At 36.9% G+C, this 21,527-nt stretch overlaps 1 protein-coding gene across 1 annotated transcript in view; it reads left to right on the forward strand.

Annotated features, from left to right (window-relative positions):
* PATJ (PATJ crumbs cell polarity complex component) overlaps window positions 1-21,527 on the forward strand; it is a 362,131-nt gene that overhangs the window by 89,561 nt on the left and 251,043 nt on the right. The window contains exons 19-21 of the mRNA XM_042997423.1: window positions 12,031-12,240; window positions 17,684-17,803; window positions 19,605-20,000. Of these exons, the coding sequence (XP_042853357.1) occupies window positions 12,031-12,240; window positions 17,684-17,803; window positions 19,605-20,000 (726 nt within the window). The remainder of the gene's footprint in view (window positions 1-12,030; window positions 12,241-17,683; window positions 17,804-19,604; window positions 20,001-21,527) is intronic.

Here is a 21,527-nt window from a genome sequence, read left to right on the forward strand (position 1 = left end):
GATCTTCTGTCTCCCTCTCTCTGTCCCTTCCCCTCTCTCACATGCGTGCTCGCTCTCTTTCTTTCAAAAATAAATAAACATTTAAAAAAAGTGTCCATTTAGTATGACCTAGTATGGGGTATATAAAGATGAAAAGAGATATTAAAGAACTTTAACAAATATATATTGAGTATCTTCTATGGCAGGCACTGTTCTAGACAGGAAGAAGATAGTAGTGAACAAAGTAAATCATAGACTCCGTGTCCTCATGGAATTTAAATTCAATCGGGAGTAGACAGTCAGTGGATAAATAAACATATGTTAAATATAATAAAGGGAACAGACTTGAGAACAACTCTGTGTAATACATTATGGTTTTAGCAGTGCTGGAAGTAAGACTAAGACTCTGTGATGATTGTTTCTTAGGATTCAGAGGGGCCTCACAGGGAACTGAGGTATGCCTTGTAGACAAACAGGTTGTGGACACTCCAGGCACAGGAATTTCCTGTCCTAGAATTGATTACTTGGTCCTTATTTCAAGTCTTTTTTTCTTTAGTATCTGTTAACTATCTAAATTTGTGAGTTTTATTCCTTTTAATGAAAAATCCTTTGAGAAACTTTGTGTTCTCATATTTTATATGAAAAACAGGACTCACATTTCACATGGTAAAAATAGCAATTATGAATTATGTACTGCTTACTCTGTGTTGCACATTAAGGCCTCGATGTACACATAAACTGATTTAATCATCCCTACCACCCCATGAGGTAGGTCCTGTAATCATCTTCATTTTATGACTTAGGAAAATGGCAAGAGGTTAAGGAATTTGCTCAGGATCACCCAATTAGTGGGTGGAGCTGGGCTCCTAAGTCTGTGCTCTAGTAGTGTGATAGGAACAACATTGATTCTTCATGACTGTGGTTTAACACAATGATGAAAGACAAAAAAATTTCCAGTTGTCTTTCCAGAGAAAAATACTTACTACAATTCCAAAAGGTTTACTTGAGATCATTTCTGAATCTTGTGGTCCCTCGCCTCTACTCTTCCCACCTGGCCTGTGCTTTTGAGACCTGGCGGCTTTCTTACCACCAGAGAGTGCAAACTATGTGTGTTGCATCCTAGATTTTCCAGCAGGACTCTGTGGCCTTTTTTCCTGAACAGTTTCAGAGTTGGCAAAGTTTTATTCTGCACGTTGCATGCTACATACTACAGAGTATTGGTTGCCCTTTCAAGGATTAAAAAAAAATCACAGAATTTTTTCTCAAGAGTGAATGGCATCCTGTGTCCTTGCTATGGCTATGCTTGTCAGCATACCTCCCAGCCTGGAGACGGCTCCTGTCTTTCAGTGTCTGCTTCAAGAGAGAAGGAGGGCTGAGGATGCTGTGCTGCTCTGAGCTTCTCTTCTGATGTAGAGATCTTCGTAACCTGGAGAGTGTAGGGTCAGCTCTTTATTTCCGTGTGTTACCACATAAGCATCATATCACAAATAGTTCAGTAGTTGATAGAACTGTTGGTTTAAATCACACATGCTCAGTTGAATTTAGAAGACTGTAAACTCAGTGATAATTGTTAACTCCTCAATCTCCTATTTCCTACTGACTTCTCCATCATCATCTTCACAGTGATAACCATAGAATAGGATTAGCGCTTATGAAGTGCTTGTTGTGGACTTATAAAGTCCCTTATGTGACCTGTGTCATTTAATGCTTTGCACAACTCTATGAAATCTGTACTGTTGTTCTTCCCAGTTACAGATGAGAAACCCAAGTCTCAGCTAGTATTTCTAAATGCTTAAGCTGAGAATGATTTGTATGGAAAATGAAAATAAATTCCAAAATTAACATTAGAAAAGCTTTTACAAATTTTATGTGTCTATACTTGCCCTGCATCATAGTAGCTTTCAATTTCTGTAGTTTTTTCCTTGGATGATATTGCAATATTTATTTATAAATTCATTTTCTACTTAGAAAATTTTTTGTAAAATAGACATATCATAAAATTTACCATCTTAACCATTTTTAAGTGTGCAGTCCCATAATGTGAAGTATATTCACATTTCAACCAATGGCATTTTTTTTTCAACTACTGTAATTTTAATAGAGGGTATGAGTCTGTACTTGAGTACTACTGTCTGCCTAGTGGACTTTCCAGACAAATGAGGGGACTTACAGATAAAGAACATTTGTGTGGCTGATTTTGTTTTATTTTCCTTAAAACCAGCAAAAGTCCTGGGCCAGGAGTGAATGGGAAACAATTACAGCATGACAGAAAATTTTCAGTAGATGAAACCTTCAAGCAACAGATCTAATATCCAAGGAAAATATCTAATCAGAGACTAGAGGGGGATAAAAGAAAGCGATAGTCTTCAAGAAGCAATTTCCATGGGACTCCTGGTTGAACCATTTAAATTATTATAGGGCTTAAAATAGACTTGAAGTACCAAGCTATGCAGAATAAAATTATGTGCAAGCTTCTGTATTTTTTTTCCTGTTTGCAATATATTTTGAATTTTTAGCAAGTTTCTCTGTCCAGTTCTCTTTCATTGCACTTTTAATTGCCTCACATGCTGTGCTTACTGTGCTGCTCAGGGACTGTTTGGTTCTATGTATGATGCATGGAAAAATCTATTCTTAATGCCTAATGGTATTTAGGAAGTAATAAGACACAAGAAGCCAGGAACCATATCAGTTTAATCTATCTTGAGTGCACTGAATGTATTTTGTGGGTACTTTGAACACGATGGTGTTGCGGTAATTGGTACGATTAGTGTGATACTTGGCTATATTATAAAATAGTTAAAAATGGGATTAAATTCTAATAAGGTAGCTTGCCCATTATTCATCAAATCATTTATTTATTGCCTTGCATTCACTATAAATACATTTATTTCTCTTTCCTAAAAGTAAATGCTTAGCTTGTTGGTCAAATCAGAAGCTCTTTTAGTATAATTAATTACATCCCACTATCTTAAACCAGAACTATGTTAGTGATTTTAATTCGGGTAATAGTCCCTGACATGTCTTTGTTACAATCTAAAAATCGCAAAGGGAAAAACATAAGTTGTTTTAAGATTCAACTTATTAAAAAAAAAAAGGCACATGTCATAAACATTTTGTCATATGTTTCGTTTTGATGGTACAATATCCAGGAAGTTAGATCTTATGTAGTCAGTGGCCTTTTTATGAGTTCTTAAAAGACCCCACTAACTGAAATTATACCATATTTGTGACCAGAGTGTACATCTTTTTCATTACTGAAGCTGTGTTTTGAATTAACTTCCATCATTCCCTACTTTTTACAGTGGTTTTCTGAATGTTTTGGTAGAAATTAATGGCAAATTTGACTCAAGATACTCTGTCAAATTTAGTTACAGGATTTTGGAGTTGGGGAAACAGATCCTAACTGTCATGTATCCAGTGTTCTCATTTTACAATTGAAGAAACTGACTCAGAGAAATGAACTTCTGAAACTATACACAGCCAGGCTGGCACCAAGCTGGGGCTCAAAACTTGTCCCCTGACCTCTAATCCACACCCATCGTACCACTAGTGGATTGAATAGCTGTCTTCCTTGTCTTTCTCTCCTATGTATATTTTCTCCTTAAAAAAAAAAAAAAAAACAACTTTGGATTCCTGTTTCCTGATTGACATTGCTCACAATGGAAATTTTAATTCATGCCAGCTGTACCTCAGAGCTTCTGCAGATCACTGTTTTGTTTTTTTCCTGTGTGTGTGTGTAAAATAAACTTTCCTTTGCCTTTTTTGTACCATTTGCTTCTTCTGCCTACCTCCAGGATGGAGAAGTTAGTGGTCTCCCTTTTAAATTTAATGGTTTCTTTCAGTGTTCTCCATTTTAGTAACTTCCTTGAGATCGTTGAAAATCTACTTATTTACATTTTAACTTAATACTCTTTTGAGATCAAAGATTTTTTTTAATGTTTCTTTTATTTATCTTGAAAGAGAAAGTGTGATCAGGGGAGGGGCAGAGAAAAAGAGAACCTCTAGCAGGTTCTGCACCATCAATGCAGAGCCCAATATGGGGCTCAATCTCATGAACAGAGAGATCATGACCTGAGCCGAAATCAAGAGCTGGATGCTTAACCAACTGAACCACCCAGGTGCCCCTAATACTCTTTAGTTCAAATAATAATGGCCACATTTAAGAGTATGCTTTTCAAGAAACAAATATTTGCTGCTTGCTACTTTTATAGTTTTCTCTCAGTTGAACATTACTGATTTGGAACAATTCTCTGATCAAATATTTCATAGCTACCTATTTCATGTTATCCAGAAATTATGTAGATTCTTTAAAATTATCTTTGAAATATACTTCCTCACACTGATCTGAGTATTTGTGGAGTTAGGCTCAATAGCCTAATTCTGTGATAATGTATACCAAGACATTGAATTCATTGATTAGGATATCTGTTCATTTGTAGAGCACTTTCTATTTCATAATTATTTAGGTTGTATTCCTAGTCTTTTTTTTTTTTTTTTTAATCATTTCATTTTGATGAAGGACTCCAGTAATATGGGAGAGCAGTTATTTTGGTGTGGTGAGCTGTACAGCAGCAAAGAGCTTTAATAATTAAACTACTTAGAGTAATTAAATGTAGGATTAAGACTATATGACTTAACCATATTTCCTCTCATGAGTTTACATAGGCCAATTTTATATTTTAATATACTGTACTCAGTTAACAGTGTCAAAATTATCAAAGGTAAAGCAATTTATACACATTTTGAAAATTATTGAAGTGTAGTTGACATACAGTGTTATGTTAGTTTCAGGTGTACAATAGAGTGATTTGCCAATTCTGTATATTATTTATTGCTCATCATGATAATCGTAGTCACCATCTGACTCCATACAACAATATTACTGACTGAATATATTCCCTATGCTGTACTTTTTGTTTTTGTGACGTATTTGTTTTATAACTAACTGGAAGTTTGTATCTCTTAATCCCCTTCACCTATTTCACTGATCTTCCTTCCTACCTCCCATCTGGCAACCACAAGTTCTCTGTATTTGACAGCCTGTTTGTTTAATTTGTTTTTTAGATTCTACCTATAAGTGAAATCATATGGCATCTGTCTTTCTGTGTCTCACTTATTTCACTTAGCATAATGCCATCCATGTTGTTGAAAATGGCAAGGTTTCATTCTGTTTAATGGCTGAGTAATATTCCACTGTATATATATACCACATTTGCTTTATTCATTCATCTATTGATGGACACTTGAGTTGCTTCCATATGTTGGCTGTTGTAAATCCTGGCAATGGGATTAGGGTATTTATTTTTAATTTTTTGAGGAACCTCCATACTGTTTTCCACAGTGGTTGCACCAATTTATATTCCCACCAACAGTGCATGAGGGTTTCCTTTTCTCTACATCCTTGCCAACACTTGTCACTTCTCATCTTTTCGATACTAGTCATTCTGACCAGGGTAGGATGACATTTCATTGTAGCTTTGATTTTCATTTGCCTAGTTATTAGTGATATTGAGCATCTTTTCCTGTGTCTGCTGGCCATCTGTATATGTTTTTTAGGAAAATGTTCAGGTCCTCTATCCATTTTTTAGTCAGTTTCTTTTTGGTGTTGAGTTGTGTAAGTTACATATTTTGGATATTAACCCCTTATCAGATATATCATTTGCAAACACTTTCTCCCATTTGCTAGGTTGCCTTTTGTTTTGTTGATTATTTTTTTTGCTGTGCTGAAGTTTTTCATTCTGGTATAGTCCCAATAGTTTGTTTTTAGTTTTGCTTTCTCTTGCCTGAGGAGATATACCCATAAATACGTTGGTAACGCTGATGTTTAAGAGATTACTGCCTGTGTTTTAAGAGTTTTATGGTTTTGGGTCTCACATTTAGATTTAATCCCTTTTGAATTTATTTTGTGTATGGTGTAAGAAAGCAGTCCTTTCATAGAGCATGTAACTGTCCAGTTTTCCCAGCACAATTTATTGAAAAGACCATCTTTTCCCAATTGTATATTCTTGCAGCTTTTGTCTAGATTAATTGGCCATATAAGCATGGGTGTATTTCTGGGCTCTCTGTCCTGTTCCATTGATCTATTAGACACAGGTTTTTATCTGAAATAAAATATGCTCTTTCTCAATACCATTCTACTATAAAAATTCATATTCCATTTCCTTAATGCTTTTAAAAGTTAGGGTGTTAAATATAGAATTAAAAAATAATCAAAAAGTTGTTCTTTATTTTGAATTCATGTAGTAAGGTCATTGTTTACACCTTGATATCTATTTTTCTGCATTAGAGTAATACTACAAAGCATATACATGTTAAATGTCAGAATAGTCCAGGGTATACGTCTCATGTTCCTCTTTAAAAAAATACCTCTTACTGATGCACTGGCCAATTTTATTAAATGTGACCACTTTTCTTGTTTATTTCTTCTCTCTAACATTCCCTGCTCCATGCCTTTCCAGTGAGCTTGCCGTCGCTGCTTGCTTGTATTGGTAGTTTTGCTTATGTGACAGCTTCATGGCTAGAGCTCCCCACATCTTCAGGTTGATAGCCGTCTCTCACAGAGCCTACATTTCAACTGAGCCACCATTCTGCCCCAGGTGATGCCCCTGCACCTTGCCTTATCTTATGTGAACTCTGATCTCTTTGATCTGTGGGAAGGTACACAAATATTCATATACTATATTTTATAGACATTGTAGAAACTTGGAATCCTATCCATTTGGGCATAATTATTGTCACATGTATGTATCCCTTCATGTAAAGGTATCTTCAGGTCACCAAATGAATGGATTCTTGAGAAAGTAGGTATAAATTAAAATTTGGCAAACAAATACATGTTTTATTTGTACATGGCAGCCAAGCTCTACATTCTGTGCTAAACTAACTTCATCAACTAGGTACTGGTATATAAACCTGTAGTGGCCAAGTGTCATACGTAAGGGCCTCAGTTTACACACTTTGGCAAGGTAATAAATATATCTTCTATCAATTTGCCTTTTCAGTACTAATTCGTTTGGCAAGTACTTGAAGATAGGGAAGCTGCATCACTTAGTGGCTAAGAGTGTAAACCCTGGAACTTTACCAGGTGGTTTAAATTCTGCCTCTGCCATTTCTCAACTGTGCGCCTTGGGTACTTTTCCTCTGTCTTAGTTTTCTCATCCTGAAAGTAGGGATAATAATGGTACTTACCTCATGGTGGTGTGAAGGTTAATAAATGAATTCTAGTAAGATTCCTAGAACATTTCTGGCATGGCAAACACTCAGTAAGTGCTAACCATTGTTGTTCCTATTCATATATGATGAGATGTGGCTTTTGCCTTTGACTTAACAGTCCAGTGAGGAGAGAGAAGGTAAATAGTTTGCCATTCAATATCTCAGCTACTATTCAGTACCTTCCATATGGCATTCACTTTAGTAGGTCCTGGAAATAAAGCAGCTAATAAGTAAACACACCCTCGCTCTCATGAAGCTTATTTTTAATAGATAAGACAGTTAAAATAATTTCTGAAAAATGCCAGAAGTGTTATAATAGAGAAAATGCAAGGTGCCATGGATACATCTAACAAGCAGGAGACCCAACTTATTTTAAGAGATAAGGGACAATAAGGAAAACTATATTATGACAAATGCTGTATGGAAGTCCTCTTCTAGAATTAGGGGATCACAAGAGGAGAAAGTCAGGGAAGGCTTCCCATTGGTGGAAACACTTGAGTGGACTCTGATGGTGAAAAGGTAGATAAGTGGCAGTGGAGCAGGGAAAATATTCCTGGCAGATGGAATGGTTTGTAGGATGTCAGGCAACGTATCAAAGCATTTCACAGTTGCTGGATTTCAGTAGTTCTGTATCTTTGGGACGATGTGCGAAGCAAATGGAAACGGGCAGTCTCACGTGTAGGGAGAGCGATAGGAGCCTAGACTCCTCTGCACATCTGAAGGAATTGCTCTCACAAGCAGTTAAGACATGGTCCGAAGGCAACTGGGTGTCACTGAAGTGTTTCAAATAGAGAAGAAATTATGACCACATTTTAAATTTAATTTTTATTTATTTTTTAAAATATTTATGTTTGAGGGGGAGAGAGAGCAAGAGCAAGTGAGGAAGGGAGGGGCAGAGAGAGGAGGACAGAGGATCCAGAGCAGGCTCTGCATTGACAGCAGACAGCCCCATGCAGGACTCAAACTCACAAACTGCAAGATCACGACCTGAGCCGCAGCCAGACGCTAACCAACTGACCACCCAGGCGCCCCTCATCACATTTTTATTGTTAAAGATCATTCTTTTATTTCTGTGGAAAATAAACTGATGGGAGCAAGAGTGGAGACAGTGAGACAAACAGTTGCAGAGGCAAGAAATAATGAGAAGCTGAAACAACTTAGTTGTGGCGGAAATGGAGAGAAAGGGTCAGGTAGAAAAGAGAAGTTCAAATTGACATGCCTTAGCTAGCAACTCAGTAGAGGGGTTAGAGGAGAGGGATTAAGTGAGTGCTTGGGTAAATGGTAATGCGAGTCAGGGATTATGGGAAGAGAGAAGCCTGTCAACTTGGATTTCCCCCAACATGGAAACATCCTGTGTTTATAACATCAAACATTAGCATCACTTCAAGAAACCTCAAAAATTCTTATGTGCACTTTTCTTCAGGCAGGCACAGTGATTGTATGCACTTATGAGACCGGGTATTTGGATTCTCAGGATTTCATTGCTAAATAGTGAGAAGAATTCAAGTCAGATCTCCTGTCTTGGTCTGGCATTCTGAGGGAAGTTAGCTGTCCTTAACTGATTGTCAGAGTTTGCTAATATTTTTAAGAGCTGTAGGGGACAAGTTTCATAAATGGTTAAGTTGAAGTAAGCATATGGAATACTGTTATAATGTGTATAATAATATAAGGCTTTTGAAGAAAGAAGAACCAAATCCTTCAGAAGAGAGTAGTTGTCATAGTAAAAGATGCTGTTTCTTGTGTTCTGTGATTGGTCTTTAGTGCCCTCTATTGACTGCTTAGTCTAAAACAATGTCTTGATTTTGGAAGACCATGTTCCTTGCAGTGTTATTTACCAAAATAGGAAGAATCAGAGGTTTTAAAATTATGATAAATGGTCATAAGAACTGATGGGAACTTAAAAAAAATTTACATGGGGTCTCAAAGTTGGGTAGAGGTCTTTAGAAACAACCATTATAACATTTTGTTTGCTACAACATGGGTATGATACTGTGGGCTAGATTTTTCAGAATACAGACCTTTCTGATGATGAGTAGCCTAAATCGGGCTGGTTTTTAAGCATTTTTAATGCAGCGAAGCCTCAAGGACAGCAGTCACCCCAGTAGGCAGTAGCAGCTGCTGTTTTTCCATAGGGCGGCTGCTGCATGTGATGCCCCATGAAAGGAAATGACTGTTACTCATTAAAGCAACTTCATTCGGCTACATAGGAAATCACACAGTTAGAAAAGTCATCACAGAAAATGAAATAGTGATTATGCATAATGGGGCATCTTCAGAAATGGATGGCTTTTCTTTTTTTTTTTTTTTTTTAAATGACAAAGACACTGCCATTGGGTTCACTCCTCCAGGAAAAGCAGTGGTAGATTGGACTTAGTGTTCAGAATAACTAGAGGTCTAAGCCTGAATAAATTTTAGTAAGGAAGCATACCTGGTACTAGCTTGAGGTCTAAAGAAGACTGCGCTTTGTATAAATGAATGCTCACCACGACTTTTCTGTAATAAGGCAAATGTGTTAATCATTCTATTTCTATGATTTCCTGGTTAATCTTTCTTTCAAATGTTTCTGATTATCATTTCAGCTGGTTGCATTTTGAAAACCTGTTCACCCAGTTGAGGTTAAAAATAGTACTTTCTGATTTGGTGTTCTATGACTCTGCAAGAGATTGCTCACGCCAACCTAGTGAAATCACTTATTTGCTTTTGGTATATTTTACTGTTGCAGTTTTCCCTAAGAAAGTTTAGTAATTATTAAAATGAAGTAATGCTAGCTGCTTTCTGGGCATTTCATGAGAGGAATATGCTATTATGTAGTTTCCCTTCCCCCCTAATAAAAAAGCCTTTCATCATAAACTGACATCCTAAATGAAGGACATAATTGTACAGCTTATTTATTAGTGTGTCAGACTTAAAATGTAATGGTTTCATATTTCAGAATGAAAAGTGTGTTGTGATTCATGGTTGCCGGTGACAAAACAGACAGCTCTTTTATATCTGCACTGATTGCCTGCTGATATACCACTGTACTTTTTTTTTTTTGTTCTTTTCTCTTCTCTTCCTATGCAATAGCTCCCTCTACTTGAAAATATTGGTGTAATTATAGTTTAGCACTATGTACTTTATTAGTGAGTACTCATGACTATTTTTACTTTCAGTCCTTTTCCTATATATGAGGTGTTCTACATCAGGGCATGTTAGAAATTTACCAAGAGTATCTTGACCTTGGAGCAGAAAAGCAAGGTTAAGGAGAGTAATGACAGTTATGTTTGAAGGCATTTTTCAAGGAATTAGCTGTGTGGCTTTTGTTGATTTAAACATGATATATTTGGTTAAAATTCCATATAGTACTTGAAAATGAACTCTGATGTCCAAAGCACAGAGGTATGGAAAACTGGATCAGAACACTTCAAAAGAACCATCAGTCATATCAAACTGACAAAGCCTGGAACTTGGCAAATTCTCACTTTGCTAATTCCTGAGCCTTCTGATTCTAACACAAAACATGACAGTTTCTCTTGTATTTGTCAGGAAGGGTTCAACAGTAGTAGAATCTCATGTTACTACATCTTGACTTTATGGAATAGTATGTGCATTATGAAACTGTAGAAACAAAATAGACAAGTGTCATGATTGGGATTTATTTTTTCTCTGTAGTACCATTATTTTAAAGTGGGGCAAGTGGCAGAGCCTGATGGTCTAGAGTAAGAACCTAGGAGCCAGACTGGCTGAGTTTGAATCCTAGCTCTGCTACTTACCACGTGGGTAATCTTGGCAAGTTTCCTGAACTTTCCGAGCCTTAGTTTCCTCATCTGTAAAAACAGAGACAAGTGTTAGTGTAAAGCACTTTGAATAGAGCCTGGCACATAGTAAGTGTTGTATATGAGTGTCCGATAAAATAAAAAAATAATGGACTATAAACTGGTTATTAACCAAATGTATTTATTGAATGTCAACATTATCTTTAGTGCTGCTTAATAAAAAGAAAAACGGGGCCTTCCCAGTAGAGATTTTCACCTTGGTTTTGTTGACAAAGTGACGCTCATTTTCTTATATCAGAATAGTTCACACCTAGGGGTCCCTATATCATGTTATAGATTATAAATTATAATTATGTTATTTTTAATTTTTTTTAACACTTATTTATTTTTGAGAGACAGGGAACACACAGAGGAGGGGCAGAGAGAGAGGGAGACACAGAATCTGAATCAGGCTCCAGGTTCTGAGCTGTCAGCACAGAGCCCGATGCGGGGCTCGAACTCACAAGCTGTGAGACCATAACCTGGGCTGAAGTCGGATGCCTAACTGACTGAGCCACCCAGGCGCCCCATAATTATGTTATTTTCAAAATACTTTTGTCATGCAGTTGGATATTCCATGGATTCCATGTCTGTTTTGAACTTCGTTGATTTAACAGGAGGATTTTATACTGGTGCAATACATAAAAATGAAGTATCATTTACCATAGTACACTTCTCTTAAAGCCTATTTATTGCCCAAGAGCAGACTTGTCTTTAGTCTATAATATGGACGCTTGAGGATGTCAGAGAATCTTACTCAACTGTCCATAGATTTGTGGCCCAACAAAATAGCAGTTTTCAAAAGTTTAAAGAAGAAATTTGTATGTATTGAACCCTCAGATATGTAACTGAAATTGTTAGGACTATGTTTCCACCTTGATAGAAGCTGATATTTGTGTGGATGTATAGAACAATATTTTAACAGAAGAATTTGGAAGACTATCACCAGAATGCTGGACACTTATAATAAATAGTCAAATGAGAATCATGAATACATGTATTTTCAGAAATGCACTCATTGTTTCTTCTTTACTTGATCCTTTAGGACCCTTTGGATCCCACACGATCAGTGATTGTGATCCGTTCCCTGGTGGCAGATGGTGTTGCAGAAAGAGCAGGAGAACTCTTACCTGGAGACCGCCTGGTTTCAGTCAACGAATACTCTTTGGAGAACACCACACTCGCTGAAGCCGTGGAAGTGTTGAAAGCCGTACCACCAGGCATTGTACGCCTTGGCATCTGTAAGCCCTTGGTGGTGAGTGTTCAATTGTGTTACTATAGGAAGTGATAATAGTGTAATAGTTGAGAACATGGTTTTGGAGACAGATGCACCTGCTTTCAAATCCCTGTTCCACTGCTTACTCTCTGTGTATCCTAGGACAAATTTCTTATGTCCTTGACTTAAAAAATTAGCAACATAATGTCTACCTCGTAAGATTTGGGGGGACTAAAGATTATGTTCATTAAGTGCTTAGCACATTACATAAATAGTAGCTGCTAACGTTACTAGTCCTCCTACCACTTTTACTATTATTTTTAGCTTTATGCTTTTAGCACAGATCTGTAAGTTCTCATCACATTCCTTATGATATAAATTAAAATCTGTGCATTTTAACTTTCACTTGGGAATGATGTTGAGATGTCATGATAAGTTGAAATCCAAGTAACTATATCGTTTTAACATACAGATTTGAGATTTTAATCCACTTTTCTGCCCATCAAAGTGCCTCATAACCCCTAGGATCTAGAAGTCTATGTGGCCAAGTCATCTTTAAGTGCTCTTTCTGCATAATCTTCTTTTTGGGTGGCGGGCATATGGAGCCCAACATGGGGCTTGAACTCACGATCCTGAGATCAAGACTTGAGCTGAGATCAAGAGTTGGATGCTTAACCGACTGAGTCACCCAGGCACCCCTTTCTGTTTAATCTTTTTTTTTTTATGTTTATTTTTATTTTGAGAGAGAGACAGACAGACAGAGACAGTGTGTGAGCGGGGGAGGGGTAGAGAGAGAGGGAGACACAGAGTCTGAAGCAACCTCCAGGCTCCGAGCTGTCAGCACAGAGCCCGATGTGGGCTTGAACTCCACAAGCCACAAGATCATGACCTGAGCTGAAGTTGGATGCTCAACCAACTGAGCCACGCAGGCACCCCACTTACTGTTTAATCTTTCGTATGGGGTCAGATTAGTGTTTATGACTGAGGGCCACATTACAGTTAGGGTGCTTTTGAGGTTCCCCAATTAACAAAATACTTCAAGACAATTTTCAAGCAGTATGAAAATATTATTGAGTGCTTACCATATGTCAGTATATTAAACCCTTTATATGCATTAACTAATTTAATGCTCTTGGCAACTTGAAGAGGTAGTTCTTATTACCCTCATTAGAGATGAGCCTATCAAGACACAGAGAATTGAGCATCTTATCCATAGTGATGTAACTAGTAAGAGACAGAGTATAAACTCAGCAAGGTGGCCTCAGACCCTGCACTGTTAGCCACAGTGCTATATATTTAACTTGTTGCTACCTTGGTTTGCATAGCTTGTCTGAAACAGACAGATGGTCTTCATAGAGTGCCAGGACTGGATTTGAAGAAACCTGGACTCTGTTTCTAGCTTTCTTATGAGTTAGCCTAGTGGGTTTCACCTCAAAGATATGTAATATATTTAATCACCTGGGAGGTGGTTAAAATGCAGTTTTCCAGGTCCTACCCTCAGAGATTTTCTTCTAGTCATTGTGATGGCTATTTAGGGATCTGCCTTTTCAGTGAATCACCCATGTAATTCTGACGCCGAATTTCACACTTTGAGAAACATCATACTAGGAATTTGATGATAGGTACACCACTCTTCTTCCCTGAGCCTATTTTTTCATTTCTGAAAAGACTGAACAATCCTAGAGAACTCCTAATATCTTTAAGAAATACATCGATATACTACATGAGTATGTTAACATACTACATGTGTCCATAAGTATAGGTAGATACAGATATGTTCATATATAGATATAGATTCCTGTATTTATGTACTGGGGAACCTCATGGCCTTCATGAATTTCCCATAAAGATGCCGGTATATTATACTATCCAGCACTCCAAATATTTCAAAATGGAGTATAGCACACAGCTAATCAAGTTCTCGACTTTGTATTGCATATTTGCTGTTTGACTGTTGCCGTAGCCAACACCATGAGATGCCTGGTTTGATTTCTGGACAAATTAAGTTGGTGGTGGGGAGGAGTGTGATATTTTTATGTGGGCTCTCATCTTCTTGGTATTCTCATTGGGGGGGGGGGGTGGAATTTCATATAGATTTTACCCGATGATTATTTGCCTAGTTGTTTGGGCTGCCAGAGGAATTCCCAAACTATTTATGTCCTAGAGGACTTGGACGGCGTGACTTTACTGTGAAGCAGTTTAAGGGAAGTGTCAGGTAGTATAAAAAAGAGAACTTAGTTACCAGTTGGGTGTGGATTCCTGTGCTGCTCCTGGCAGAGGTAGGGCTGCAGAGATTTCAGGATATCAGAGCCACATTCTGATAGGGTTTTGGAATGTAGTAATTGTGAGGTAGACCTTTGCCTAGGCTTTTCCCTGTGAGTAGAAGTCTTCCAGGATACCTGGGAGCGGGAAGCCACAAAAGGGATGAGGAGAAAGGTCACTTTCAGGATGGCAAAAAATTCTTAGTGGAACGACCATTGATTCCTTCTTTAACATCTGAGCACTTTTAGCAAAACTGTTTGCTCACAAGCTGTAAATAGTGATGTGTGGATCTTCTCTGAGGTCTCTTTCTCTCTTGTCCACTTGGTGGTCACTTACCTGATCACATAAAGTTTACTGAGCTTTCAACTCAGTCCTCCGCAGAAGTGGGGTAGAGAGTGTGAAGAAGGTGGCCCAAAGTCAGCTTGGGGCAGAAAGACTATGAATATATAAAAGTTAAGAGAACGTGACTTTTTTTTATTAAGTCATATATAGGTATACATTATACAAATATAACATATTTATATATTTTCATGTTAACCGAATGGGACTTATTTTTTCATTTTTTTAATGTTATTTATTTAAAAAAAATTTTTTTAATGTTTATTTATTTTTGAGAGAGACAGAGCGTGAGCAGGGACAGGGCAGAAACAGAGGGAGACACAGAATCCAAAGCAGGCTCCAGGCTCTGAGGTGCCAGCACAGAGCCCAACGTGGGGCTTGAACCCACAAACCGTGAGATCGTGACCTGAGCTGAAGTCATATGCTTAACCGACTGAGCCACCCAGGCTCCCCTAACATTTATTTTTGAGAGAGAGACAGAGCGCAAGCAGGGGAGGGGCAGAGAAAGAGGGAGACAGAATCTGAAGCAGGTTCCAGGCTCTGAGCTGTTAGCACAGAGCCTGATATGGGCTCAAACTCACAAACCGTGACATTATGACCCAGAGCTTAACTGACTGAGTCACTCAGGTGCCCCCTGATACATTTCTTAATATTAAGGTCCTTTTTTTAGTAAGGACCTTACTTACTAGTAAGTGATGTAGTAAGTGATGTTTTTAATTTAAGAAATACTTTTTTTTCCCTGTAAACATAGTATGTCTCTTTATTTAATCAGATCTTCTTTTACAGTTTTCTCCTTAAATGTTCTGTGCAGTGTTTTTCAAATTTAATTCTGAGATAATTTACTGAGTTTTCCCCCTTTGTGAATGATGTCTTGTTTTCTATTACATTTTTATTAAATTAGCTACTGCTGAAGTGGCAGTAATGATACTGACTTGGTAATTTGATCTTCTGACAACCTTGTGAAACTTCCGTTTGTTACTCTGTTGAATTTTCCCTCTTTAAAAAAATTATCATTTCGGGGGCACCTGGGTGGCTCAGTTGGTTGAGCGTCCAACTTTGGCTCAGGTCATGATCTCACTGTTTGTGATTTTGAGCCCCACGTCGGGCTCACTGGTGTCAGCACAGAGTCTACTTCCCTGTCCACCTCTCTCTGCCCCTCCTCCACTCATGCTCTCACTCTCAAAAATAAATAACCATTAAACATTTTTTTTTAATTTTTTTTCTCATGGTGAGTGCACTCTTAATCCCCTTCACCTACCCACCTCCCCTACCACCCCCGGCAACCATCATTTTGTTTTCTATACTTAAGAGTCTGTTTCTTGGTTTGTCTCTCTCTCTCTCTCTCTCTCTTTTTTTCCCTTTGCTCGTTTGTTTCTTAAATTCCATCTCACTCATAGGAGTGAGATCATATGGTGTCTTTTCTCTGACTTATTTTGCTTAGCATTGTACTCTCTAGCTCTGTCCATGTTGTTGCAAATGGCAAGATTTCATTCTTTTTAAATGGCTGAGTAATATTCCATTGTCCATATATACCACATCTTCTTTATCCATTCATCTATTGATGGACACTTGGGCTGCTTCCATAATTTGGCTATTGTAAATAATGCTGCAATAAACATAAGAGTGCATATATCTTTGCAAACTAGTGTTTTCATATTCTTTGAATAAATGCCCAGTAGTGAAATTACTAGATCATGTGATATTTCTTTTTAAATTTTTGAGAAACCTCCATACTGTTTTCCACAGTGGCTACCCCGGTCCACATTCCCATCAACAGTGCACAAGGGTTCTTTTTTCTCCACATCCTTGCCAACACTTGTTGTTCCTTGTGTTTTTGATTTTAGCCCTTCTGACAGGTGTGAGGTGATATTTCTTTGTAGTTTTGATTTGCATATCTCTGATGATGCATGATGTTGAGCATCATTTCATATGTCTGTTGGCCATCTGGAAGTCTTCTTTATAGAAATGTCTGTTCTGCCCATTTTTTAATTGGATTATTTGATTTTTGAGTATTGAGTTGTATCAGTTCTTTATGTATTTTGTATACTAACCCTTTATCAGATATGTCATTTGCAAATATCTTTTCCCATTCTGTAGGTGGCTTTTAGTTTTGTTGATTGTTTCTTTTGCTATGCAGAAACTTTATTTTGATGTCCCAATGGTTTATTTTTGCTTTTATTTCCCTTGCCTCAAGAGACCTATAGAAAAATATTGCTATGACTGATGTCACAGGCAGAGAAATTACTGCCTGTACTCTCTTTAAGGATTTTTATGGTTTCAGGTCTGATGCTTAGGACTTTAATCCATTTTGAGTTTAATGAAAGAAAGCAGTCAAGTTTCATTCTTTTGTATGTAGTGTAGGGAATACTTAAAAAGAAAACAAAAATTTGAGAAGCTTTGACCTGAATATGGTTTTCTGTTTAATTATTAAAGTTCGTTCTAATGATATAATTTGCATAAAGTTTATTGTGTCCTTGCATTTAATGGAAAGATGAGAATTAATCTGAAGAGAGTTCAAAACTAAGGTATTTTCTTGGTTATGAAAGTGCTTCTTTAGTTGCCAGAGGTGAGGAGTGGTGGGCAAGATGGGTGAAGGTGGCCAAAAGATACAAACTTCCAGTTATGAATAAGTCTTGTGGATGTAATATACAGCATAGTGACTACAGTTAACAATACCATATTGTATATTTGAAAGTTGCCGATGTAACTAAACTTACTGTGATAATCATTTTGCAAAATATACATATATCGAATTATTATGTTGTACGTCTAATGGATACAGTGTTTAATGTTACATGTCAATAAAAAATAGCTTCAGAGTTGACAAAAACATGTCTTCAATTGTGCATAAAAAAACAAAAAAAATTGCTTCTATTTTCAGGAAGATGATAAAGAGGGAGAAAGTCATTATATTTTACATTCAAACAGAAATGAAGACAAGACCGAACTTTCAGAAACAATTCATGATATAAATTCATCTTTAATACTCGAAGCACCCCAGGTATTTAGTAAATTGATTTCCTATTTGAATGGTTTATTGTGAGCTAACATTGCTATAAAAAAGAAGACAAGAGCTTGTTCTCACTCTCTAGGCTAAAGAGATTCAAATTAAATGATCCTCCTCTCTTTTTAATTTTTTTAAGATGAAATGGTTTCCCTCTTGTATGACATTGGCTTCATAAATAACATAGGCCAGATATGAGTCATTTTCAAAGCACAAACATATCTGATTTTGTATCGCTAATATACTCTTAAATATTTGAGGGTAGAACATATGTTTGAAAATAGACCTGCATTTAAAATGCTGTAGAAAACAGAGCTATTCCAAAGGACTTCTCATTCAGTACTTTCTAAAGAAAAGTTATTTAGTCAAAACCATCATTATGCTTTAATTTTAGGAAGTATATTTTGAAGCTTTTCCTTTTTTATTCTTAAAATGAATTGTGCTTATTTTGCTCTTTGCAGGTAGAGAATGGTGTATGGTTTTGCTTTACTTGATAGCAACCATCTGGTGATATTTTTTGCATAATTTATTGACAGTGTCTCAAACTGATGTTTATTTCTTTACATATTTTTTTAATGTTTATTTTTGATGTGGGGGGAGGGGCAGAGAGAAAGGGAGACAGAGAATGTGAAGCAGGCTCTAGGCTCCAAGCTGCCAGCACAGAGGCCAACGTGGGGCTCGAACCCACAAACTGCAAGCTCATGACCTGAGCTGAAGTCGGAGACACTTAACCTACTGAACCACCCAGGCGCCCCTGATGTTTATTTCTGTACTGTACATTGTGGGTTTTTTAGTGTCAACATTTTTTGGTAAAATTTCATAAGTATATGACTTCTTTAAATATACCCTGTAAATACACCTTTAAAAAAATTAACTAGGTTGCTGTATTTGATACGCTATAATAATATAAAGGTGGGAAGTAGTGATTCATCCCATGAATTTACATTTGATAATATTTAATGAATAGGTCTCCAAATAGGAAATGTCACTGATCTCTCAGGAGGAATTGGGCCTCATTGTGGTCAGCACTCTGAGGATTCTCCAGGGTTAGGTTAGAGGCTCAGCAAACCCATACATTTCTCAGGCATTACCTGGGAATTCAACAAAGTTTCTGCACATATGTGACTATTTAGTTTCAGTTGCATGTACTTGATCTTCTAATTAGTAAAATATAAATTAATTAGAAAGCATTCTATATTCATTCCTTTTTGCCATGTAATTTCAGTACATATGAAAAAATTACATGTCTGTTACATAGGCATATTATAAAATAGTCATACTCAAAGTAGTTGAGACCTACTTCCCATATCTTTAGTTTATGGAGAATGCTTTTTGATAATTTCAATAGCCATAATTTATTTTGAATTAGCTAAGCTTGAAAATCCTGACTTTTTAAGTTTTTGCTTTCTTAGGGAATAGAATGATGTGTATCTATATTTATGTACTACTTTTCTCTGAGATGAATGAGTTAAATATTCATGTAGCAGTTAACAAAATTCTTATTTCTGATTGAGAAGTTTTAGGTGGTTAATGTGTAACGAACCTTTTAGAATAGTCATTCACCTTGCCAGTGGCAGATTTCTGCCTCTTAACTGTTTGTCCCTTTCCTGCTTTGAGGGTTGTGTGGGAGTGAGCATTTATTTCTCCTCCTTTGTGATGGAGAGCCGTTCAAGTTAACTGTGGCTGGGCATGGAATGTAGTCACTGTGGTTCTGTCACGGGTTAACCTTCCAGTTAATGTATAGAGTGCCGCTTTAAAGGAGGGGGAATTCAAATTATTTTGCAACTTTTATTTACAGGGATTTAGAGATGAACCCTATTATAAAGAGGAACTTGTAGATGAGCCGTTCCTAGATTTGGGGAAGACTTTCCAGTCCCAACAAAAAGAGATAGACAACAGCAAGGAGGCCTGGGAGATGCGTGAATTTCTGACTCCCAGGTTGCAAGAGATGGGGGAAGAAAGAGAGATGCTTGTGGATGAAGAATATGAGCTGTATCAAGATCGCTTTCAGTCCATGGACTTGTATGCCTCTTCGCACCTTCAAGAGGCTGCTCCTGTTCCCTCCGTGAAGGAACTTCATTTTGGCACACAGTGGTTACATGACAGTGAACCACCTGAGCTTCAAGAAGCAAGGTCCATGATGAGTATCTATTCCCAGGAAACACAGCAGTATGGCTACAGCGCTGAAAACATGGTAAGGGTTGAGAACAGATCTTCCACATCCCCCCATTCTGTTCCCCTCCCTCCCTATCCCTGTTGCTAAGTCCTGTGCATTTCAAAAAAAAAAATGTAATGGAAAAGGTAATTTTTGTAATTAATCATTTTTCCAAGATACACTGTACTGTGTATTACTGTAAGTATAAACTCATCTTTTCTGTATTATATAACTTCTAGTGAGAGTCAATAGGCTGCAGTTGCCTTTTATAGTGGTTTATAGTGGTTTTTGCCTTGATTTTTTTAGTTATTTATTTCTCTAGATTATCCATTTCAAAAAAGAGCTATTTGGCCATTTGTGATTTTTTATCTCTCAGAGAAACACAGCGTTGTATTTCTCACATAGTATTTATCGGGGAAAAATCAAGGCAAAATTAATTAAAGATCTCTTGTTTATGTCTTGCTTACCCACACTGTTCTGTGTTATGTGTCATACTAAATAGAAGGTCACTGAACTCTAAAAAATTATCTTTACATTTGTGATACTACCTGTTTTCAACTTGACAGTAAAGCATTATATTTCAATAGGTTTGCCTTTGCTATTAGATAACCAATAAACTTTATTTTTATAAAATTAGAGTTAACTGGTCACCAATTGGAATCTTTCATTAGGGACATTTTTTAATGTTTTGGTTTGTTCATTTCATGCTGAAGATTAATTTCCAGGTGAATGAAAAGAAACTTATTATATAGGGATATTTAAAAGGCCACTTAGCAATATGTTTAGGTACAGTGCACTGTTCCCCTCACGGAGGTCAGCCACTTTCTTGCAGTGCTGTGGGGAGTGGGCCTTTCTTTGCTCTATTACAGGGCTCATAAGGCTGGTTTTTGTGCTCCCTCCTCCTTCAAACCTATCTTCCTTTCTCCCCTTTTGCAAACGCTATGGGTCCTTCTGCTATTCAAGGTGCTCTGCAAGCTGTATTTATGGACCCTAGAGGATTACCCATGATATAGGACTCTGGGAAGCCTACCAGAGAACAGATATTTTAAGATTATGTGAATAATACCTGGATATAGGAAGAAGTAACAGAGAATCACCTGGTGTGTTGCCATTGACATTGGTGCTTTCTTTCCTTGCTGGTCCTGTTCCTATACCCCTAAGTACTTGAACTCAAACAGAATATCCAGTTATGTGGAAAAAATTCTAATCACAGACTAGTTAATGTTCACAAATAGTCACTTGTGGCTTTATTCTATAAGGAGAATTTTCTATTTACCCAAATACAAGGCAACCTGAAAAAGAGGCCCATTTTTATGTATAAATTTTTAGGGTTCTAGATGAAATAGTCAAAGCTACATTCACAATATTTACATCATAAATTTAAACATTCACATTTTAAACATTGTCAAATGTTAAATTTTTTTGCTTATTCTTACATTTAATGGCAATTTTATTTGGATTTATTTGGATTCTTTCAACACATATTGAATGTCCATATTTCCATTACCACTAGAATCACTTTTTGGTCATTTAACACAGCTTTCTGGATACACCATCTTAATTTTC

The sequence above is a fragment of the Panthera tigris genome, chromosome C1, assembly GCF_018350195.1.
Source record: "Panthera tigris isolate Pti1 chromosome C1, P.tigris_Pti1_mat1.1, whole genome shotgun sequence".
Lineage (NCBI taxonomy): Eukaryota > Metazoa > Chordata > Mammalia > Carnivora > Felidae > Panthera > Panthera tigris.